Below are 20547 nucleotides of genomic sequence, written 5' to 3'. Positions count from 1 at the left end.
ATTAGGGTGTGGAACCGGTGCAAGGTCGTAGGGCGCAAAAATTCTTCCGAGCAACGTCTATGCGCTGCAACCTATAATCGCCCTGAGTAATTGCGTTCCCCGCTGGCTGGACGTCTGCTTTCTTGGGGGTGTAACCGAGTATGAGTGGAACGGACCTCAACTGTCCGTCTTCCTGACGTATATCTCCGAGCGCAGTAGATAGTTGAGGGCAGGCACGTTGGTAAGGCTCAGCCGAGGAGCAGTATGTATCTTATCTGTAAAACAAACACACCAGATTAGATCAGAAATCAGATACAAGGATAGACAAAGGATTAACTGCTGAAAGAGAAAGCCCTAAGACTATGGTTAAAGACCCTGAGTCCGAGAAGGCACACCTGGCTCGGTCGGGCAGTGTAGACCGTCGTGCCATGCGCCCGAGACGATCAGATAATCGTCTTTCATCCCCTTATTGGATTTAGGAAGGCAGGAGAATAGCCTCACGACATCGGAGCGGGATTTAAGGTAATAACCCCCCCCTTTTTGGCCACGACACTCATACAGGTATACTAAGTCGTGCCAAGTTAGCCCTAGGCCTAATTGTTCATTTATGGCATCAAAGGCCCCTAAAATCTTAAAGGTGTTGGGCGCGCACTGATCAGGAGAGAGCCTATGATTACGAAGATAGTTTAGGGTCACGGGACCCATAGGAAGGGTCATTCCCCCTTCAATGAAGGCGATCATAGGAATTATGACCTCTCCTTCTTGTCGGGCTAACAGTAGTCCCTCCGGGGGGCAATACCTCAGATTTACCCCCTGTGGGATATGGTGGGTTCTCTTGAACTCCTCAATCAACGCCGGACTATCGACGAGATATTGGAATTTACCCATTTCTAAAAGACTGAACGAAACAGTGAGGAAGATGGTGTTAATGGAAGGAAATGGTAGCCGAGAAGGAAAGAAAGGTTCAGGAGGCACCGAGACTTACACTAGCACGAGTAAAGCGAATTCCCTAACTCGAAATGTAATTTGGGGTGGGATCCTGAAGGTAGAAAACGCAGAAATCCGAGTGGGCGTGAATGCTTTTGAAGAAGGGAACTCTCCAGAGGCTCTGAGAATGCTCTGAGTGTTATGAAAGTGTGTAAAGTAAGAAAAGTAATGCCTACAGAGGTTTATATATGGGACAAATGGAGCGGTATCATTCATCTCGCTCGAATTACGAGGGCAAACCCTACCCGTTTGATCAATAATCCACCGTTGGATGCAAGGGACACAGCCGCCTGAAGTAGTTGATGCGCTACTTTGGGAAGGAGAGATTTACACGGTAATAATGAGGCGCGCGTCTCCACAATCTCACGCGTGTAAACAGGGGCATTTATGACTTTTTACTTCTGTTGGTTTCTTTTGTTTTAGTTTATTTTCATTTTTATCCACTCATTCCCACGTACCAAATCAAAATCTTATTCTTTCTTCCCGTTTGCGTGGGAAAAAATAAAATTTTGAGGGGCTATTGTGGGGGATAAGGGGGTCAGGCCCAAGTTAATGGGCCGAATACCCACGAAAGGACTGTTTCACATCCGAAGAGAAGGATGCGAAGAATGCAAGGCCCAGAGTGGAGTGGAATCCTCTTGGTAGAGAATCATCGCTGTCCGAGGAGGATATCTCCAGTCCGAGGAGGACATCTCCTGTCCGAGGAAGATGTTTTACTCTGATATGATATCGGAGACTAATTGAGTAGGGGAAAAGCCTGATTGACTTCCGAGGACTCCACCTGATCAAGATAAGCTCAAAGCATATTCAGGAACGATAAGGATGAGGAAATATCTGAGGGAAAGGCTGCTGCTACCGTATTCAATGCATTGCAACAGCTTTTCTGGCCGCATTTATGTGGAGAAGACCTCTGAACAGTGCCTCCTAACCTGCCGCCACTCACACAGAGATGAAAAGAAGCTGCCTGACGTGACAGGTACTTGAGCAAGTTCATGGATGGGAAGCACGTGGACGATGGAGATGAGGGTAAGAGTGACTATAAAAGAGAGGAAAAAAGGAGAAGAAAGGGGGGTTTTTTGGAAAAACGGTGAATGTACACAAACTGATCAATACACAGTTGAAATAAAAAAGATCCATTGTTATTAATCCCTTGCCAATTCTAGCTCTTTGACCCACACTCTACAAATTAATTGTCTTTGGGGTTTACGTAAAGAATTTGATCCCTACAATTAGAATTTATCAATTTAACTCCCCCATCAGTAGCCTTCACGTCACTTTTTTTTTTGCCTTCACGTCACTTTTTCTTTTTTAATTTTTAATTCCTTTTAACGTTATATATATATATATATTATCAATTTAGAACCCTAAACCCCACTGCTCCCTCTTCAGCCTTCACATCTAAACCACTCTTCAGCCTTCATGTCTAAACCCCACAGCCTCTCTATTTTCTTATATATGCTAGCACCCCGAAACTCAGATCCTCCCGCTGCCGCCGCCACCATGGATCACCGCCACTGCATTGATTTTTCTTTGCCTCTCCATCGTCGCTCAATCCAGCCCATCATATTATATGTTGGCAAATTATTTTGAGGTAATTAAACATGTTTTTTACTCTCCTTAATTTCTATATATTGCTCTCTCTATCCGCTTCAATTTTTCATGGAATTTTGTTAGTTTGTGGCTGTGGGTTGCTTTGGATTTAAGTTTTTTTTTTTTTGTTTTTGTTTTCATGGAATTTTGTTGGTTTGTGGTTGTGGGTTGCTCTGGATTTAATTTTTTTTTTCTTTGCAAATTTCCACGTTTTCTTCTTCTTCCTTTGTTGTCAAATCTATGGAAAAGAAGAATCGTGAAATTTTTGTAATTAGATTTTCTTTTTCCCTTTTTTTTGTATGCAATTTTTATTGGATTTTTGGTTTCTTGGGATTCTTCTATTTGGTTTTAATTCTGGGTTTGTTTTAGTTGATATATAGTGTTTTTCTCATCTTCATTTTACATTGGTTTGGATTTTCTTTTTCCCTTTTTTTGGTTATGCAATTTTTATTGGATTTTTGGTTTCCTGGGATTCTTCTATTTGATTTCAATTCTGGGTTTGTTTTGGTTTGATATATAGTGTTACTATTGTCTTCATTTACATTGGTTTTCTCTTTTTATAAATTATTATAATCTCTGGGTCTTCTTATATGATAGCCTATGAAATGTTATGTTGGGGCTGCCGCTATTTTGGATTCCGTGGGAATTTTTTTTGAAAGTTGGGGTTGGTTAGTATAGTTGTTTGAGATTGCTGAACATGTCTTTGATAGAATGCTCAGGTGTTTGTTTTCAGATTCATTTGTAATATGCCTTTTGTTCTCTATTTAAAAGAATTCAGCTACAAGAAATTACAAAAGGCTATGGTTTGATATATAGTGTTATTGTTGTCTTCATTTACATTGGTTTTCCCTTTTTTATTAATTATTATAATCTCTGGGTTGTCTTATATGATAGCCTACAGAATGTTATGTTGGGGCTGCCGCTATTTTGGATTCTGTGGGAATTTTTTTTGAAGGCTGGGGTTGGTTAGTATAGTTGTTTGAGAGTTATATAACTCAGTTGTATATGATTATGCAAGATGGGCATGGTATTAGATATTATAAATTTGAGGCAGAGATTCAGAGAGATGGTTGAGAGAGACTTAACAAATAGCAAACTTTAATGAATACCTCTATCATTATGCAAAATCAAAGGCATATTACAGACTTTTAATCTTTTGACTTCATAACCGAACTTGCTAATATGATAGCAAGACAAACTCCAAATTTTGTGTTGTAAGCTCTTTGTCTAGTATATAAAAAAAAAAAAAAAAAAGTTTAAAGTTTTACTGTGTTTTTTTTTTTTTTTTTGAAAAGTTTTACCATGTTGTTGAGAGAAAGAATGTTATATATAATCTATATAGTGTATAATAGGCTATAATATATATGTATATATAAAATAGTTAATATATTTATTCAAGGGTATGACTTTTGAGATAAATACAAACAATTACTTAATAATAATTTGATTGTTCACACTTTTTTTTTTCTTTTTAAATTAGCTATATACATGAAAACCATTCACAATTTGTGCATATTCTTTATAAAAACAAATGTTCAAGTTTCAAAAGCTATTGTCAATCATCTTTTCAAAATGCTAAAAATGAATTTGTTGAACCCCTAGAAAGCCTAATGTTTGGCTTTACATCAAGTTTGTTTCAGTAAACAGCAGATTTAGCAATAGTGTTTATTGAAATTATTGATAGTGTATGATTTGCAAAATAAATTAGAGCAAAAAGTGGACTTGTGTAGTGAGGCCATTGTTTTTTTTTTTTTTTGCAAAATTGAATTTGAATTTTGGCCTTGAGCCAAGTAAACATACAAAGGTTGCAATCCTCTTTGTAAATAGTTTCCCCATTGTCTTTAATGTTGGTTTTGTTTCCAACATTAAACTTTTAATGTAACATTACACATTCTTTTTCTTTCTCAATCTTTTTTTCTTTTAAATTCTTGGTGGGCCAATCAGTCTTTCACTAATTCTTTTAGCTTTTTTTTTTTAACGTGAGGTTGGTTAATTATAATTTTATTTAACTATCCCGTGCATCGCACGGGTTAGCGACTAGTACTATATAATTCAAAAGGAAGCTCTCAGCAAGTTCAATACAAGAAGGAAGAACAGAATGAAAGAGTTGGCCAGAGGTAACATCTGATGCTACTCCAATTTCTCATAATGAATTGTCCCTTGCATCCAAAATGGCTGAGGAGGCGGGCCTTACCATGCTCCACCCTCAGCCATGATTATTTTATCTTGGAATTGTCGTGGTTTGGCTCGAGCTGCAGCAAAAAGAACTCTTCAAGCCTTAATAAGGGACATTGGTCTAGAGATTGTCTTCTTATCTGAAACCAAGGTGCCCACTAAAAGAATTAAAAGGTTTGTAGAGTCTTTGGTTTTTTATAATTTGGAGTTTGTGAATCCCAAAGGGAAGAAGGTGGGATTGTAGTTGGGAGCAAATTGGGGATTGACTTGGAAATCACTACCAAATGGTGCAATATGATTAATGGCCTAGTATTTTCTAACCCGGTTAATGAACCTTGGATCTCTTTTGTGTATGGACCTCCTAATAGAAATAATGGAGGGCCTTTTTAGGAAGCTGTGGAGAAGGTGGGTTATGCTTTTAGTGGTGGTTGGCTTTGTAAAGGTTATTTCAATCATGTATTTTCTCAAGCTGATAAAAAAGGAGGGAGGCCTGTGGCTGAGTCTTCTGATGGAGGTTCAAATAAAATAATAGACAAAAATGGTCCCATTGCTCTGCAATTCTCTAAGAACCCTACACATGGTCAAATAGAAGGGCAGGTTTAGCTAATATAAAGGAGAGGCTTGACAAAGCCTTTGCAAATAATAGATGGAGACTCATTTTACCTCGAGCTACTATAAAACATATACTGGCTTCTACTTCTGACCATTCCTCCATCATTCTTTTCACTGAAGGAGAACAAAAGTAGGTCAAAAGACCTTTTAAATTTGAAAAGGCGTGGACAAGGGATGAAACCAGCCATTTTTTTGTGGAAAGTGCCTGGAGGAAATGTGTGAAAGGCTCTCCTATGTTCAAGGTTTGTAAAAAGATTTAAGGAAACAAAAAGTGATTTTCGAAGATGGAACAAAGAATGGTTTGGTAATATCCAAACTAGAATTAGAGAGAAATGGGAGCAGCTTGATAAGGCCCAAAAAGAAGAACCCACCCAAGAAAATTTGCAGAGAGAAGCCAATATCAATCTAGAACTCCAAGAATGGTTGAGAAGAGAAGAAATTTTATGGAGACAAAAATCTAGAACCAAATTGTTAATAGCAGCTAATCTAAATACAAAATTCTTCCATCTCTCAACTATAGTTCGAAGAAGGCAAAATGCAATTGATTTCTTGAAAAATCAGCAAGGGTCTTGGGTTTCAGGTAGAGAGGAAATTGGGAAATGCTTTGAAGAATTTTTCATAAATCTCTTCACTTCCTCAAATCTCGATGTTCCAAACAATTTAGATAACCTTATAGTTCCCAGCTTGTTTGAAGAGGATGTAGAAATGCTTTCAAGTGTACCCACAGTAGATGAAGTCAAAGGTGTGGTTTTCAGTTTAGGGTTTAACAAGGCCCCTGGACCAAATGGTATGTCAGCCCACTTCTTCAAATTCTATTGGAATATAATTTTGGGGGAAGTTGCTAAAGCGGTTATAAGCTTCTTTATTAGGGGTTATATGCTGAAAGAAATAAATCACTCTTTCATATCCCTCATTCCTAAAAGTAATAATGCAGCTTCAGTCAATCAATTCAGACTTATTAGCCTTTGCAATGTGCTCTACAAAATCATCTCCAAATTGCTAGCAAATAGGCTAAAAAAGGTCCTTTATAAGCTGGTGTCTCCATGGCAAACTGCTTTCATTCCTGGCCATAAAATCAAAGAAAATGCCATCCTTGCTCATGAGATCCTCCATGCTATGAAGAAGAAGAAGGGTAAAACAAGCTGGGTGGCACTTAAAATAGACATGGAAAAGGCATATGACCGCTTAGAATGGGGATTTCTAGAAAAAGTTCTTTGTTGTTATGGGTTTCCAAGCTCATGGATCTAATGGGTTATCCAATGTGTATCTACAACGTATTTCTCAATTCTTATTAATAGCAGCATTTGGTTTTTTTAGGCCTTAAAGAGGGGTAAAACAAGGAGATGCCTTCTCCCCATTTCTTTTTGTTCTTGCTGCTGATGTTCTAGCTCATTTAATTGAAAGCGAAGCCTCCTGTAATGGGATACAAGGTTTCAAGTTATCTTAAGACTTGATGCCAATCACCCATTTACAATTTGCGGATGATTTGTTTATCTTTGCACAAGCAAATGATGAGATCATGGCGAAAATTAAATCTTGTATGGATGTTTTCTCATGCTGGTGAGGTCAGAAGGTTAATTTCCACAAGTCAGTCATTATTTTCAGCCAAAATACTCCCCATAGTCTAAAAACAAGGCTGGCCAACTCAGTTGGAATTAATGTTTCAAACAAGAAGGAAAAATACCTGGGTATTCCTATTGTCTCAGGTAAAGATAAGAAAGTAGCGTGTGAAGAAATTGTTGAGAAAGTTAAACAACATCTTCAAGGTTGGAAGAAGAAAACCTTGTCACAAGCTGGTAGAGCAACTCTCATTTCTTCTGTGGCATCATCCCTCCCTTCTTATCAAGCTTCTTCTCTCATTCTCCCAAACCAAGTTTGTTCAAAACTTGATGCTTTGTATCGCAATTTCTGGTGGGGAAATAAAGAAGAAAACAAACAGGGTTACTTTCTTAACAGCTGGGATTCCATTTGTAGTCCTAAATTAGAGGGTGGATTGGGCATTAAAAAAATGGCAAATATGAATAAAGCCTTGATGGCCAAATTGAACTAGAAAGTGGTTAGTAATGAAGACAAAATATGGGTGACTGTGTTTAAAAAGAAGTATGTTTGAAATAGAAATTTCATGAAAATTTCTATGCCTAAAAATGCTTCTCGGGCATCCCAAAGTATATTTGCCTATAGAGAAGTAATAAAAAAAAAAGGCATGTTCCATAGAATTGGCAATGGCTTTAATACTTGGATTTGGGAAGATGCATGGATTCCCAATGAACCTGGTTTTATTCCCCAAGCCAAAAGTGGAGCAATTGACAATGTTCATCTAGCTGCTGATCTAATTGATTAAGACACCAAGCAATGGGATAAAGGGAAGCTATCTATTTTGTTTGAGCCAGCTACAGTGAATAAAATTCTTAATATCCACTTGCCTCATCAGCTTTTGAGTGACCAAGTCTTTTGGTGTTTGACCTCTTCCGGGGAGTTCTCTGTGAAATCAGCCTTCAAAGCTATTAGAAGCTCAAATACTCAAACTCACCCTCTATTGCAGGCCAAGGATTGGAAGCAGCTATGGAAAATAAAAGCAAATGCTAGACTAAAAAACCTTTTATGGAAGATAAGTTGGAATATTTTACCAACTTGTACTATCCTTAATAACAAGTTTCCCCTTCCCTCACTAGATTGCTATTTGTGTAATAATGCTCCAGAATCTTTAGAGATTTGTTTCTTCAATGTGATTAGGTTGCACAAATCTGGTTGATGGCCCCATGGCCTATTAACTTGAGTAATTTGTCAAATATATCTATTCTAGATTAGGTTAAGATTATTATTGACCCAAAAACAAATTTGGGGCTGGATAATGAATCTACTCAAGAATTTCAATTATATTCCTTACTCTGTGATCAATTATGGTTTTTCAGGAACAAAGCTAGGGTGGAGGGATCTAAAAGCAATCCAGTTGAGCTTGCTAGACTAATGAGACGTGTTTTTGAGAAGCATAAACAAGCTTGGAGTAAATTACCAAGGAGACCACCAAAAATTAATACTTGGCAGCCCCCTCCAAATAGCTGGATAAAATGAAACTTTGATGCAGCAATAAGGGAAGAGAAAATTTCTTTTGCAGTAGTGGGCAGAGATGATTCAAGAAAGCTACTATTGGCATGGGCAAAACCACTGGATCTAGGGAACTCTTCGATAGGGGAAGCCAAAGCAACTTGGTGTGCTATTAACTGTGCTGCTATGGAAGGTTATACAAATATAATATTGGAAGGTGATGCTCAAAATGTTATTGATCCTTTGAAGAATGTAGATTTCGTCCCTCACTGGAGCATTAAATCCATATCTGATGATATATTGTATTTATCTAAATCTTTTGTAAATGTTTCTTAGGGCAATGTCCTTGCTCATCTTCTTGCCCAATGGGCTGCTTTTGTATCTTAGTCTGGACCAGTTCCCATCTCCATTCTGCCTCTATTTGTGATGAAAGCTTTAGATAGAGATGGTTCCATGCCCAAACCTTCACCTATTTTGTGTTGAGTAATAAAGTATTTATTCAGCAAAAAAAAAAATATAACAACATGACAAAGATAATTGTTATGATCATAATGGTTTATTTCAAGTGTTTAATTATTATTATTTTATTTATATTTGTTAGAATTGTTGTTGATATTGTGAGCGAGACAGGGGAAAAAAAAAAAAAAAGTTGATTTGGTTTGACTGTTTACGTTGACAATAGTGTGCGTCTATATATATATATATATATAATCCTTTGTTAAGTCTAGAATAAACTTAGATCGTAGTACTTGCATTACGTGTAGGATTATGATTATTTTTATTTCTTTATAAGTACATTAACCTACAACTTCTTTTAATACTTTGGACCATTTTATTTTTAACAACATTCATGAGAATATGGTAAACGACATACTCCTTGACGAGGACTTTGAGAAACAGATCTGTAGGTGTGAAGAAATAAGGAAGAAAGAAGAATAATCTGGAAGGAAAAAGAGATAAGAAATATCTGTGAATGAGAAAAATGGTGAACACAAAAAAAGAAGGTAAAGATAAACTAATGTGGATCGGACAAAACAAGAGGAGAAAAAAAAAGGGGAAATCGTTTGGTCTTGGGTACTGGGCTGGGTTATGATATGAGTTTAAATTTATACAATAGTATTTTGTTGATTGGCCCAATTAAGTACCTATACATATATATATATATATATATTATGAAAACTTAAATGCTCATAATATTGACGATAACCTCAAAATGATTCATTAGTATCAACTGATATTAAATATTTTATTCATCTAACTAAATAAGTACGGTCTTTGGTAATGAAATTGACTTCATACTTATACTCCCACCAGGCCGGCCCTTCCTTTAGTCCAATTAGGTAATTGTTTAAGGCCTCCAAGTGAAAGGAGCCCCAAAATTTTGGAAAATAAGGGATGGTAGAAAAAAAAAAAATTTAGTTTCAGATGAATCCAAAAAAATCTAGCACATCCTTATGACCAAAGAACAAAAATTCTGATACATCCATTTAAACATGGGTACCACAAAAAAAAAAAATTGGTCTAAACAAAATCAATTATCCAAACATAACCCCAATAGTACATGAAGCGTGAACTTGATAAGTCCACACGGGAGTCAATTAAATCCACGCATAGCTACATCAAAATTGTCACAAATTATGCTATCTTTTGGACAACACATATTGTAGTATGTCGTAATGACATTTGGTAACAGACCACAGAAATGACAACAGGATGAGATGAGACAATTAAATTAATATTAATATTTTTAATGGCTTAAAAGAATGAAACGTAACGCCCTTCGGAATGACAAGGTGACTTTTTTTTTTTTTTGATAGAGAGAAGGTGACAATTTAATACAACATTAGTGTTTTAAGCCAATAAATTCTAAGCGGAATTAATGGCGAGCTCGCTATGATTTAGACTGGATCTGGAAGGCTTTATTATTATTTGTGCAAATAAAAACTATATTGTACTATATAATGAGATTTATGATTATGTTCAGACCAGAATTTGTTTTTCTTTTCTTGGGATAAATTTTCAGCTCAAAATTAAAATATCATTTTGATATATTAAATAAATACCTGGGCATGAAGTACATGACGTTGTTGGAAGTCATCACACCAAATTAGGGGTTATACTTAGGTAGTCCCGGAGCACTGCTCCGGGCTCTCACAAAGTGGGTGGGCCCCACACGTGGGTCCCACCATGGGGCCCACCTATTTTGTGAGAGCCCGGAGACTCCGGGCTCTCACAAAGTGGGTGGGCCCCACACGTGGGTCCCACCATGGGGCCCACCTATTTTGTGAGAGCCCGGAGCACTGCTCCGGGACTATTCAAGTTTTTCCCCCAAATTAGATGAGTTATTGGTTGTTGACAGAACAGTTATACTATCCCAACCGAGATCGACCATATCATTTCACTATAAATGCCTTAAACCTAATTCTTCTATTTGCAGTTTGGAATAAAGTACATAAACAACTTTTTATTCCTATATCTAGGCTTCATATATACTGTCTTTTTTTTTTTCCTGCAAAATAATTACATAAATCTTTTGTTGAAATATATTTTTCCTTCCTAAAATTTAAAAATTAGTAATCTTGTCTTTTGAAAAATTTGAAAGATGTCAATTTTTATTTTGTCTTTCATCCTTTGCTAACCAAAGATATGTTAATATCATTGATCCTCTTTAACCCTAATCCCCCACTCCTAGGTAAATATAGGTAAGGCCAATTATGGGGTTTAATAAAGTTTTGACAGCCCTATCTACTGGTCCACCAGTCTCCCCAACCAACTCCCCCACATTTATTAGGGGCGGAGTTTAAGGCTCAAATATGTAAGACCATCCTCATATCTTCAATTTCTCTCTTGCCACTCTCTGTTCTGTTCATCACAGCAAAGCTATGGATTTGCTACACAAGTTCTTGAACATTGCAGTGCCTCTCTTAATGCTCATTGCATTCCCTTTTTTTATGCCACCATTTCTCTTACTCAAGTTTCTTTCTTTCTTAAAAAGATCCATATATAGTGAGAAAGTGTCTGGCAAGGTAGTACTCATCACTGGAGCATCTTCAGGAATTGGCAAGGTTTGTATCAATGTCACACCATCTAATCTTTGTAGACTTTTTACATGGGCTATTTATATTATATAATCTGGGTTCTTCAACAGTATCTTTTAATATGGTATTTGTTATTTCATAATTGTTTATTTCAAGTGTTTAATTATTATTATTTTATTTATATCTGTTAGAATTGTTGTTGATATTGTGAGTGAGAGAGAGAACTGAAAAAAATAATAATAATAATAATGTGATTTGGCTTGACTACCTACGATTGACAATAATATATATATATATAATATTGAGAAATAATAACTAAATGAGTTATTATTACATGATTTTAGAACTCGTTTCTACCTAAATGAATGATTATAATTACATAAAATGCATAATTTTGTATATTTGTCCTTATCTCTAATTAAAATGATCAATGAAAACTTTTTTAATTGTTTTTTTTTTATAATTCCTTATTTATTAATGAATATGATGATTTAAACTCAAGCAGTTAAATCTTTTCTAATACTTGCATAAGTAAGGTTATCCCAAATCAATTGTATTTTTTTTTTTTTAATATAAGATAGAATTTCTATTCTAGTCTAATCTAAATGTATATGTGTGTGAAACTCCTTCTTGGAGACTTGAATTTCGGCCCTTGCCCCCACACCCCACAAGCACTTATACTTGTGGAGTGACCACCGCACCAAAGGTGCGCCGTGGTAATCAATTGTATTAATGTCTCTAATTATATTGTGTTTTATCCCTTAATAACACATATATTATTATTACACATTAAAAATTAATAAATTTAACAATTAGAACATTGAAAGAAATTGAGCCAAAATCTCAATTTATTAATGAAAAAATAATCCAAATTTCTGAACTTTATAAAAAAAAAAAAATGAAAAACGAAAGACCATTGATGAATATATATAAGTTTTGAAATTTTGATAATAGATTTTTAGTTGGAGTGTGATTTAAATTTTTGAAACTTAGATGCATGTTGCATATTTTGTTAAACACTTATTGCTATTTTATCTAAATAAATTGATAATAACAAATTAAGTTGTAGTCTCTATCAACTAAAACTTAGATGCATATTGCATGCATTGTTATTTGATCTAAAATGCATGTTGCATGTTGCATGTTTTGCTAAAACATTTATTGTTACATTATTTAAAGAAATTGATTAGAACAAATAAGTTATTGTTTTTATCAACCAAAACTTAGATGCATGTTACATGTTTTGTTAAAACATTTATTGTTATTTTATCTAAAGAAATTGATAAGAATAAGTTGTTTCTATCAACTAAAATTTAAATGTGTGCTGCATGTTTTGTTAAAACACTTATTGTTACTTTATTTAAAAATATTGATAAGAATAAATAAGTTGTTGTCTATATTAACTGAAATGTAGTGTGCGTTTAGGTTAGGATTAAAAATTAAAATTATTTCACTATTCAGCTTATTTTTGTTACTATTTATGGGCCGCACTACACTTTTTGGCACTATTCATGGATATTATTGTACTATTTCAACTAACTTTTACCTTTATTTACAATACTTTCAGCAATAATTTTTCAATTTCAGCAAAATAAGCAGTATCCAAACACATCCTTAGATACATATTACATGTTTTGTTAAAATACTTATTGTTATTTTATCCCTAACAATAAGAAATAGATCAGTAGGAGTGAAGAAATAAAGAAGAAAAAAGAATATTATGTAAGGGATGTGAATGAGAAAAAACACAAAAAGGTGAAAAAAAAAAAAGGTAAAGATAAACTAATGTGTGGCGGAGTAAACAAGAGGAGAAAACAAATAGGGGAAATTGTTCTATAAATATAAAAATAAAATAAAATAAAATAAAATATAGGAAAAATTGTTTGGTCTATGGGTAATGGGTTGGGCTATAATATAGGTTTAAATATATACAATAGTATTTAATTGGCCCAATAATTTACTTATACATATAAACATCATTTTTTTTTTATTAAAACTTAAATGTTCATAATATTATTGATAACCCTGAAACGGTATATCAATATGAACGGGTACTAAAATATTTTATTCCTTTAGCCAAATTGAAATGCTCTCTGTTATGAAATTAACTCCTTACTTATACCACCACGATAATATCTAGGTGGTTGGTTCATTGATTAGGGGTGTGACGTAAACCTAGATGTCCCAAGTTTAATCTACCACATTATAGATTTTCAAGGGTTCCAAGTTTGTCTAATGGCAAGGAGTGGAATAGATCTACCAAAGTCTAGGGCACCTAGGGCAGTAAATAAACCAAAAGATTTCAGAACAACTCGAGCTTGACATAGGAGAATACTTGTTTATGTTCATTTGTTTAACAAGCAATTCAAGCTCAAACCTAATTTTAGACTTGAGTATTAAACAAACAAAGCTAAATCATAATAAGGTGATTGTGAATAAGATCGTGTACATGAGACACTATATAACTATATATAATTTATATATATATATATATATGAGAACATAATAAGTTAATCAAGTAGCTCATGAACAAACTCAAGCTTGTATGACAAAAAAATTTAAGCAAGTTTATACGTGTAATCTCATTTGATGATCCTGTGTTCAAAATAAAATTATATGAACATGCTTGAACTTTTAGTTCATAATTCGGCTTGACTCATTTAGAGCCCCAAGAATGCAACAGTTTCTTATCTCAAAAAACAAATACATGGTTGTAATCACAAAGCGTACCATAAGCTAAAAAAAATACATATAAGTACCACAACATTTCCACATATAATTTATTTTGTGAGTTTGTAGCATGTTGCTTACGAGTATGCTAGGAGAGGTGCTCATTTAGCCCTTGTTGACATAAGAGATTATCATCTTCCGACTGTGGCAAATAGAGCCCGAGAACTAGGATCCCCAGAGGTTATTATGGTACGTGCAGATGTTTCCAAGGTTGAAGAATGTAAGCAATTTGTTGATGAAACAGTGAACCACTTTGGGCGATGTAAGTGTATGATATGTTTTCATTTTTCTATAGTTTTTGTGGAAATATTTTGAAATTAATATGTTGTGATTTCTGATTTGTGGTCTTTATGCAACAGTGGATCATTTGGTGAATAACGCTGGAGTAATAAGTGGTCGCTTTTTCGAAGATTACACCAAATTCACTGATGTTTCTTCAATTATGGTAATAAAGCCAACATGTTTTGATCCACTTTTAGTAACACTGTTGTGAGTCTTGTGACATTAATTGGAATTTGGAAAATGAAAACTATAGTGATAGAAAATCATCTCTAACAATAGTCTTTTCCCCCTAATAATTAGATAGTTTAGTAGGGGTGGGGGATTTGAACCTTGGAGAGCCTCATTATTAGAAATACTAGGGAGTGTCATGGGATCTATAAAGCTCTTGACAATATACTATAAAGCTTCATGTAATATCTTATGCAATCCTAATTGACTCAGTTTATGTTGAATATGGGATAACCTAATACACATTTGATTTGGACATTAACAAACCACAGAAATAAGGTTATCAAAATCGCAATCCAAATAATAGGATCTTATGATTTTATATAATCAAAATGATTTGAATCATAATAGGATCGCATATTTGGTTGGATCCTAAGTAGAATCCTCCAGAATCGTATGATCATATAGGATCCCACTGATCCCACTAAAAACTAAATTTTGTTTTATTTTATCATCATTTTGAGTGTTCTATTTGAATTTTGATCATTGTAGGAATGAATATGTATATTGTGAATAGAAGGGATTTGAACTTTGATCATCTTAAAGGTTCTATTTCATGTATCACTTGGCCATATTCAAAAAAATCTAATTGTTACAAAGTTGCTTGTGTTAGGTATTTTGTTGTTTATATATTAGGGGAAAATTGGGAAAAACTGTGTTTTTTTCGGCTAAGTATTTTGATTAGTTGATTGGGTTATGTCATTATGCAATATTTATGTGTTTAGTTTTTTGTGACAGTACTAATTTGTAGCTAGTATCCAATTGCTAACTTATTTTAGATTTTGAACCTAGAACTTAGAATTTGGAAAACATTTTTCATATGTGTTGATAGTTATTTTGGTACTTGGTTGCTAATTAAACATTTGATAATTTTTTTGGATAAACTATGTTAAAACTTAAGTATATTTATTTTGTTAATATAGACGTAGAAATGAATGGTATACAATTACATCATATATTGATTTAAATCTTTACTTTTTTATAGATGAATTCATAATTTATATGATTATTCAATATACAAATTCACTACCAATGTGTGTTTTTGCTTTTAAATTAGAAAATAGGTAGGATTTAGGATCAACAATCCCACCTACCTCCTACGATCCTTCATAGAATCCCAACTTTGACATCCTTGCATCTAATACACACACATATAATGCAATCTAATACAATTTAGGCGTAAATGCACTTTTAGTCCTTACATTTTGCATCTTTTCCATTTTGATCTCTACATTTTCATTTTACCACTTTTAGTCCCTAAATCGATTAACGCGTTCCATTTTGATCCTTACCGTTACTCACTTAACAGAAATTGCTGATGTGGCAAACGGAGTCCACTATTGACACATTAAATGCTGACATGGCCAATAAAATAATATTAAAAAAAGTCATATCAGCATAAAATAATAATTAAAAGAAGACACATTAGCATCCACATCAACCTTTGATTTTTAAAAATTAATTTATCAATTTTAAGAAAATGAAAAAAAAAAAAAAAAAAAAAAAAACAAACAAACAAACAAAATTAGAACCCAAAATACCCATGAATTCAGATCCAGTTTCATCTTAAACATAAACAAGAAAGAACACAAACCCAAAAAATTCAATCACAATAACCCAAACCCAGAAAAAAAAAAATTTACTGACAAGAACATGATACTAACATAAACTTTTCTTGCATTTTCTTATACTTAGAACCAAACACAAATTACTAGCAAAAACATCCAACCAAACACCACCAAAACCAACAAAAACATTCCCAATAACTCCACTGAAAAAGGAAAAAAAAATTTCTCAGTCTTTAAGATTTCCTCTCTCACATCTCTACCTCTCAATAGAAAAACACTTAAATTTCCAGCCAAAAATACTCATGAAAAATCTATAGAAAAGCCACACACACCAAAAAAAAAAAAAAAAAAAACTCATTGAAAAAACCAAGAAAAAAAAATCCTAGACGAATCTCCAAAAATATCTCTGTAAACTCATCAAATAACCCAAAAAATAAACCCAAAACCTCAACAAAATATTCCCAAAATTTTGCTATAATTCCAGCAACAACAAAATAGAAAGCACAGCCTAAATGAACGAGGGGTTGCTCACCATGGTCGATCTTCCACCACAAGGTTCGATTTGCCACCACCACCACAAGGTTCGAAGACATCGCTAGGAAGAGCAAAAGGGCTGGGTTCATCGCCGATCTTAGCCCCTCTCTCTTTAAACCCAAATCCAAACCACCGCCGACTTCAACCCCTCTCTCTCTACCCAAATCCAAACCACCACATCTCAACCTCTCTTTCTCTAAACCTAGATCAAAGCCATATCCCAAAAACTACAACCTAAACTTAAAGAGAAAAAGAAATGAGAGAAAGCAAAGAGGGTGAGAGCGGAGTTTGAGCATTTAACTTGAGAAAGAGAGATAGGAAAATGAAAATGAAAATGAGTTTGAGTTTTGTGTTTATTGATGATGTTGTGTTTGGTTGACAAGACAATTTAAGAAAAATTGAGATAGTTACTACAAGTTTTTTTTTCTTAATCTTTAAAACTGAAAAGAAAAAAAGATTATTCATTTTTTTAATTTAAATTAGAATTGCAAAATTAAAATTTATTTGTTTTTAAAATTTTAAATTAAAATGCTGAAATGGCATATTTTAAATACTAAATATTTTTTAATATTATTTTATTGGACACGTCAGTATTTAATGTGCCAACAGTGGACTCCGTCTACCACATTAGCAATTTCTGTTAAGTGAGTAACGGTAAGGACCAAAATGGAACACGTTAATTGATTTAGGGATTAAAAGTGGTGAAATGAAAATGTAGAGACCAAAATGGAAAAGATGAAAAATGTAGGGACTAAAAGTGCACTTATGCCTACAATTTATTACATAATGCAGAATATTATAAAAAGTTTTTATATTTGAAAATATTCATAGGTTAATTTTTTTCTATATATATATATATACATATATATATATTTACTAAAAAAAGACTTTATTGAAAGGGAAACAAATACAAACAAAGGCTAGCTTCCTCCCTAACAAAGGAACCAAAAAAATTACAAGCTAGAGACCGCTTAGCTCCTTTTTTTTTTTTTTCTATACTATACCATAAACGTAAACACCTCAATTTAATTGGTGGTTTCAATTAACTCAACTGATAAAATCTCTTATTATAGAATAAGAAATCTGGGTTTCATATTCTGCATACATCAAAAACCAATTAGTCTCTTAGCTTAATAATAAAGAGAAATTATCATATAGCTAACATCATAGATTGAAATTCTATTTTATTTATATACACACACACATATAGACACACGCGTCAATTTAATTGGGTTTAATACTCTAACTGACATTTTTTTTTTTTTGAGAAATAATTACAAAATGCTACTAATCCCGCAACTCGAACCCTTTCCTCCCTAGACCCCCGAGCACTTTGTGCACGGGGAAGTATCAATTCAACTACAATTCCTTTGGCACTCTAACTGACATTTGAGTTGTTTAATCTCCTGGTAGTTGTATTGTTATAGTCAGTAAAATAGTTGTCAAAATTAATATCTTTTTAATTCTTTATTTTAATATTTTTTGAAACATTAATGTTTTCATAATTTCTTTTTAACTCCTTTATTTTTTTCACCTATTAAACTATTTCTATGATTTGGATGATTAAAGGGCTTTGCTTCTCCTTCTTCTTCTTCGTACTCTCAACAATTTTATACATAAAAAGGGTTCAGATTGTGTATGGTTGGGTGGTTGCCCCTCTTTGAACCCAATGATTTCATCAACTTGCCCTTCAAATCAACCACCCATGACCCTTCTCTTCTAAACCCTATACCCAAAGATAAATATTTAAAAAAAAAAAAAAAAGGATTTGGATGATTACATTTAATTTCACATATATTAAATTAAATGAAAATCAAGATATTTAAATTATAATCATATGAGAAATAAATAGTATTTATTTTTATTTATTATTTTTCTGGAAAGTGTAACCCAAATGTTGAGATGTACTTCTATTTACGTTATCTTCATCTCTGTTTTCTATGCTAATCTTTTATATGTTTTTAAAATATTAAGTTGGAAAAAAAATGTGTTCCATACCATATATATTGCGTCTTCTGCATTATTCACTATGTGATCATGCCTTTGGGATTTACATCATCAACCTTGCTAAATTTACATTTAGTCACAAATTTCTTGGCCTTGTGTTAAGATGTTCATCACTATTAAATCGATTTCTTCAAGAATTGACCCTCCTTTTTTTTGGGTTAAACTTACATTAACAGACTCCCACTTTATGTAATTTAGGACGTAAATTTCTGGGGTTCAGTGTATGGAACCCATTATGCAATTCCGCACTTAAGAAAAAGCAGAGGAAAGATTGTTGTAATGGCTTCAACAGGAGCAAGCATAACTATGCCAAGAATAAGCTTCTACAATGTAAGAGACCTCTTTGGTATTTCTTACTAGCTAGCTCACTCTAGCATTTTTTTTTTTTAACTGATTGGTTTTAACTATGTGTTATCTTCAGGCAAGCAAGGCAGCCCTAATATCCTTTTTTGAGACATTGAGAACTGAGATTGGTTCAAATATTGGAATAACTATTGTGACTCCTGGACTAATTGGCTCAGAAATGACGCGAGGCCCATTAATACAAGAGGTAGGTTGTTAAGAGGAGGCATATTGAGATATAATTGAAATAAAACTTGAAAATCCTTTACCAGTCTTGTTTATGTTTCATTTAATCCGACCCAAATAAATGAGTAATAATAATTTAATAATATAAATAAATAAATTTATATGATTTATGTTCTCTTGGGATGCCCTTGAAAATAATGCTTTTTAGATTTGATGACAAAACAGTTTATAATAAATGAATATTTGTTCAATATTTTATTTTTTTTTATGATTGATGACATAATAGTTTGTAATGTCGTAAAATTTGTAGTATTTTTAATGTCACTTCTACACTAATTAACCTTCGCCAGACTCTTATAAAAAGAGAACAGTACCATGTAATTACCATTAGTATGTGTAATTTCTACTCATAACTTATCCATTATGTATACTTCTATTCTCTCTAAACAAAGAGGATTTTCCTTCCCCTTTCTGAATGGTGATTTCTTGTTAGGGTAATATTTCTTGGGAGCCAGTTGAATCAACAGAAAGGTGTGCCAAGGCAATTGTGGACAGCACTTGCAGAGGAGACATGTACTTGACTGTGCCATCTTGGATGGGGTGGGGATTTTGGACGAGGGTCTTATGCCCTGAAGTATTAGAGTGGGGTCTGCACGCAATATTAGTCAAATGGCCACACTCTCAAAAGAAGGACCTGTAGTTCAAAGATTAAACTTTTGAGCCAATAAATAAGCAGAAGAACAAATGGAGCTCCCTATATATGATCTTAGATTGGAAAGGTTTGGTAAATTGTTTGGTGCAAATGAAAACTAAAGTGTACTATATAAAGAGATTTATTGATTATTTTCGGTTCAAAATTAAAATATCACTTTTTGATATATTTATTTATCATGCATGAATTGCAAGGTTAAATAAGAATTAATAAATAAAATTTAATTTCATATATATTCTATATCTATATTTGCTAACTCGCTTTAAAGGCTTTACAACATCATTTATCTCTTATATTTATATTGTGTACTTCAATCTTATTCAGTTCACTTTGATCCACTTTGATTCCATTCGTCTATTAGATCTTATTCAGTCCATTCTGTCAACATTGGTCCACTTCAGTCCACATTGGTTCTATTCAGTCCACTTCAGTTCATTCAGTTTTATTCAGTCTATATTGGTCTTATTCGGTCCATACTGTCCATTACGGTCCTGGTCAGTCCAATTTAGTCCTACTTGGTCCACTTTGGTTC

The 20547-nt window shown here is 33.6% G+C and overlaps 1 protein-coding gene across 1 annotated transcript; it reads left to right on the top strand.

Moving 5' to 3' along the window:
* Positions 1-11208: 11208 nt before the first annotated feature.
* LOC112001747 (11-beta-hydroxysteroid dehydrogenase-like 4A) lies at positions 11209-20144 on the top strand. Its single transcript, XM_024033924.2, has 6 exons — positions 11209-11453; positions 14226-14418; positions 14516-14601; positions 18974-19105; positions 19197-19325; positions 19797-20144. Exons 1-6 carry the CDS (start codon positions 11271-11273, stop codon positions 20001-20003), a joined length of 930 nt encoding a protein of 309 aa, XP_023889692.1. The 5' UTR covers positions 11209-11270; the 3' UTR covers positions 20004-20144.
* The last annotated feature ends 403 nt before the right edge of the window (positions 20145-20547 follow it).

Source organism: Quercus suber, unplaced genomic scaffold (assembly GCF_002906115.3).
Source record: "Quercus suber isolate HL8 unplaced genomic scaffold, Cork oak 2.0 scaffold_124, whole genome shotgun sequence".
NCBI lineage: Eukaryota > Viridiplantae > Streptophyta > Magnoliopsida > Fagales > Fagaceae > Quercus > Quercus suber.
This window is presented reverse-complemented; position numbering and strand designations above follow the sequence as displayed.

What these genes read in the sequence shown, in the direction of transcription:
- LOC112001747 (XM_024033924.2), top strand. Translation starts at nt 11,271, where the DNA reads ATGGATTTGCTACACAAGTTCTTGAACATTGCAGTGCCTCTCTTAATG. An exon ending in CTGATGTTTCTTCAATTATG is followed by an intron (nt 14,602 to 18,973) that starts GTAATAAAGCCA and finishes TATGTAATTTAG; the next exon opens with GACGTAAATTTCTGGGGTTC. An exon ending in GAGGCCCATTAATACAAGAG is followed by an intron (nt 19,326 to 19,796) that starts GTAGGTTGTTAA and finishes ATTTCTTGTTAG; the next exon opens with GGTAATATTTCTTGGGAGCC.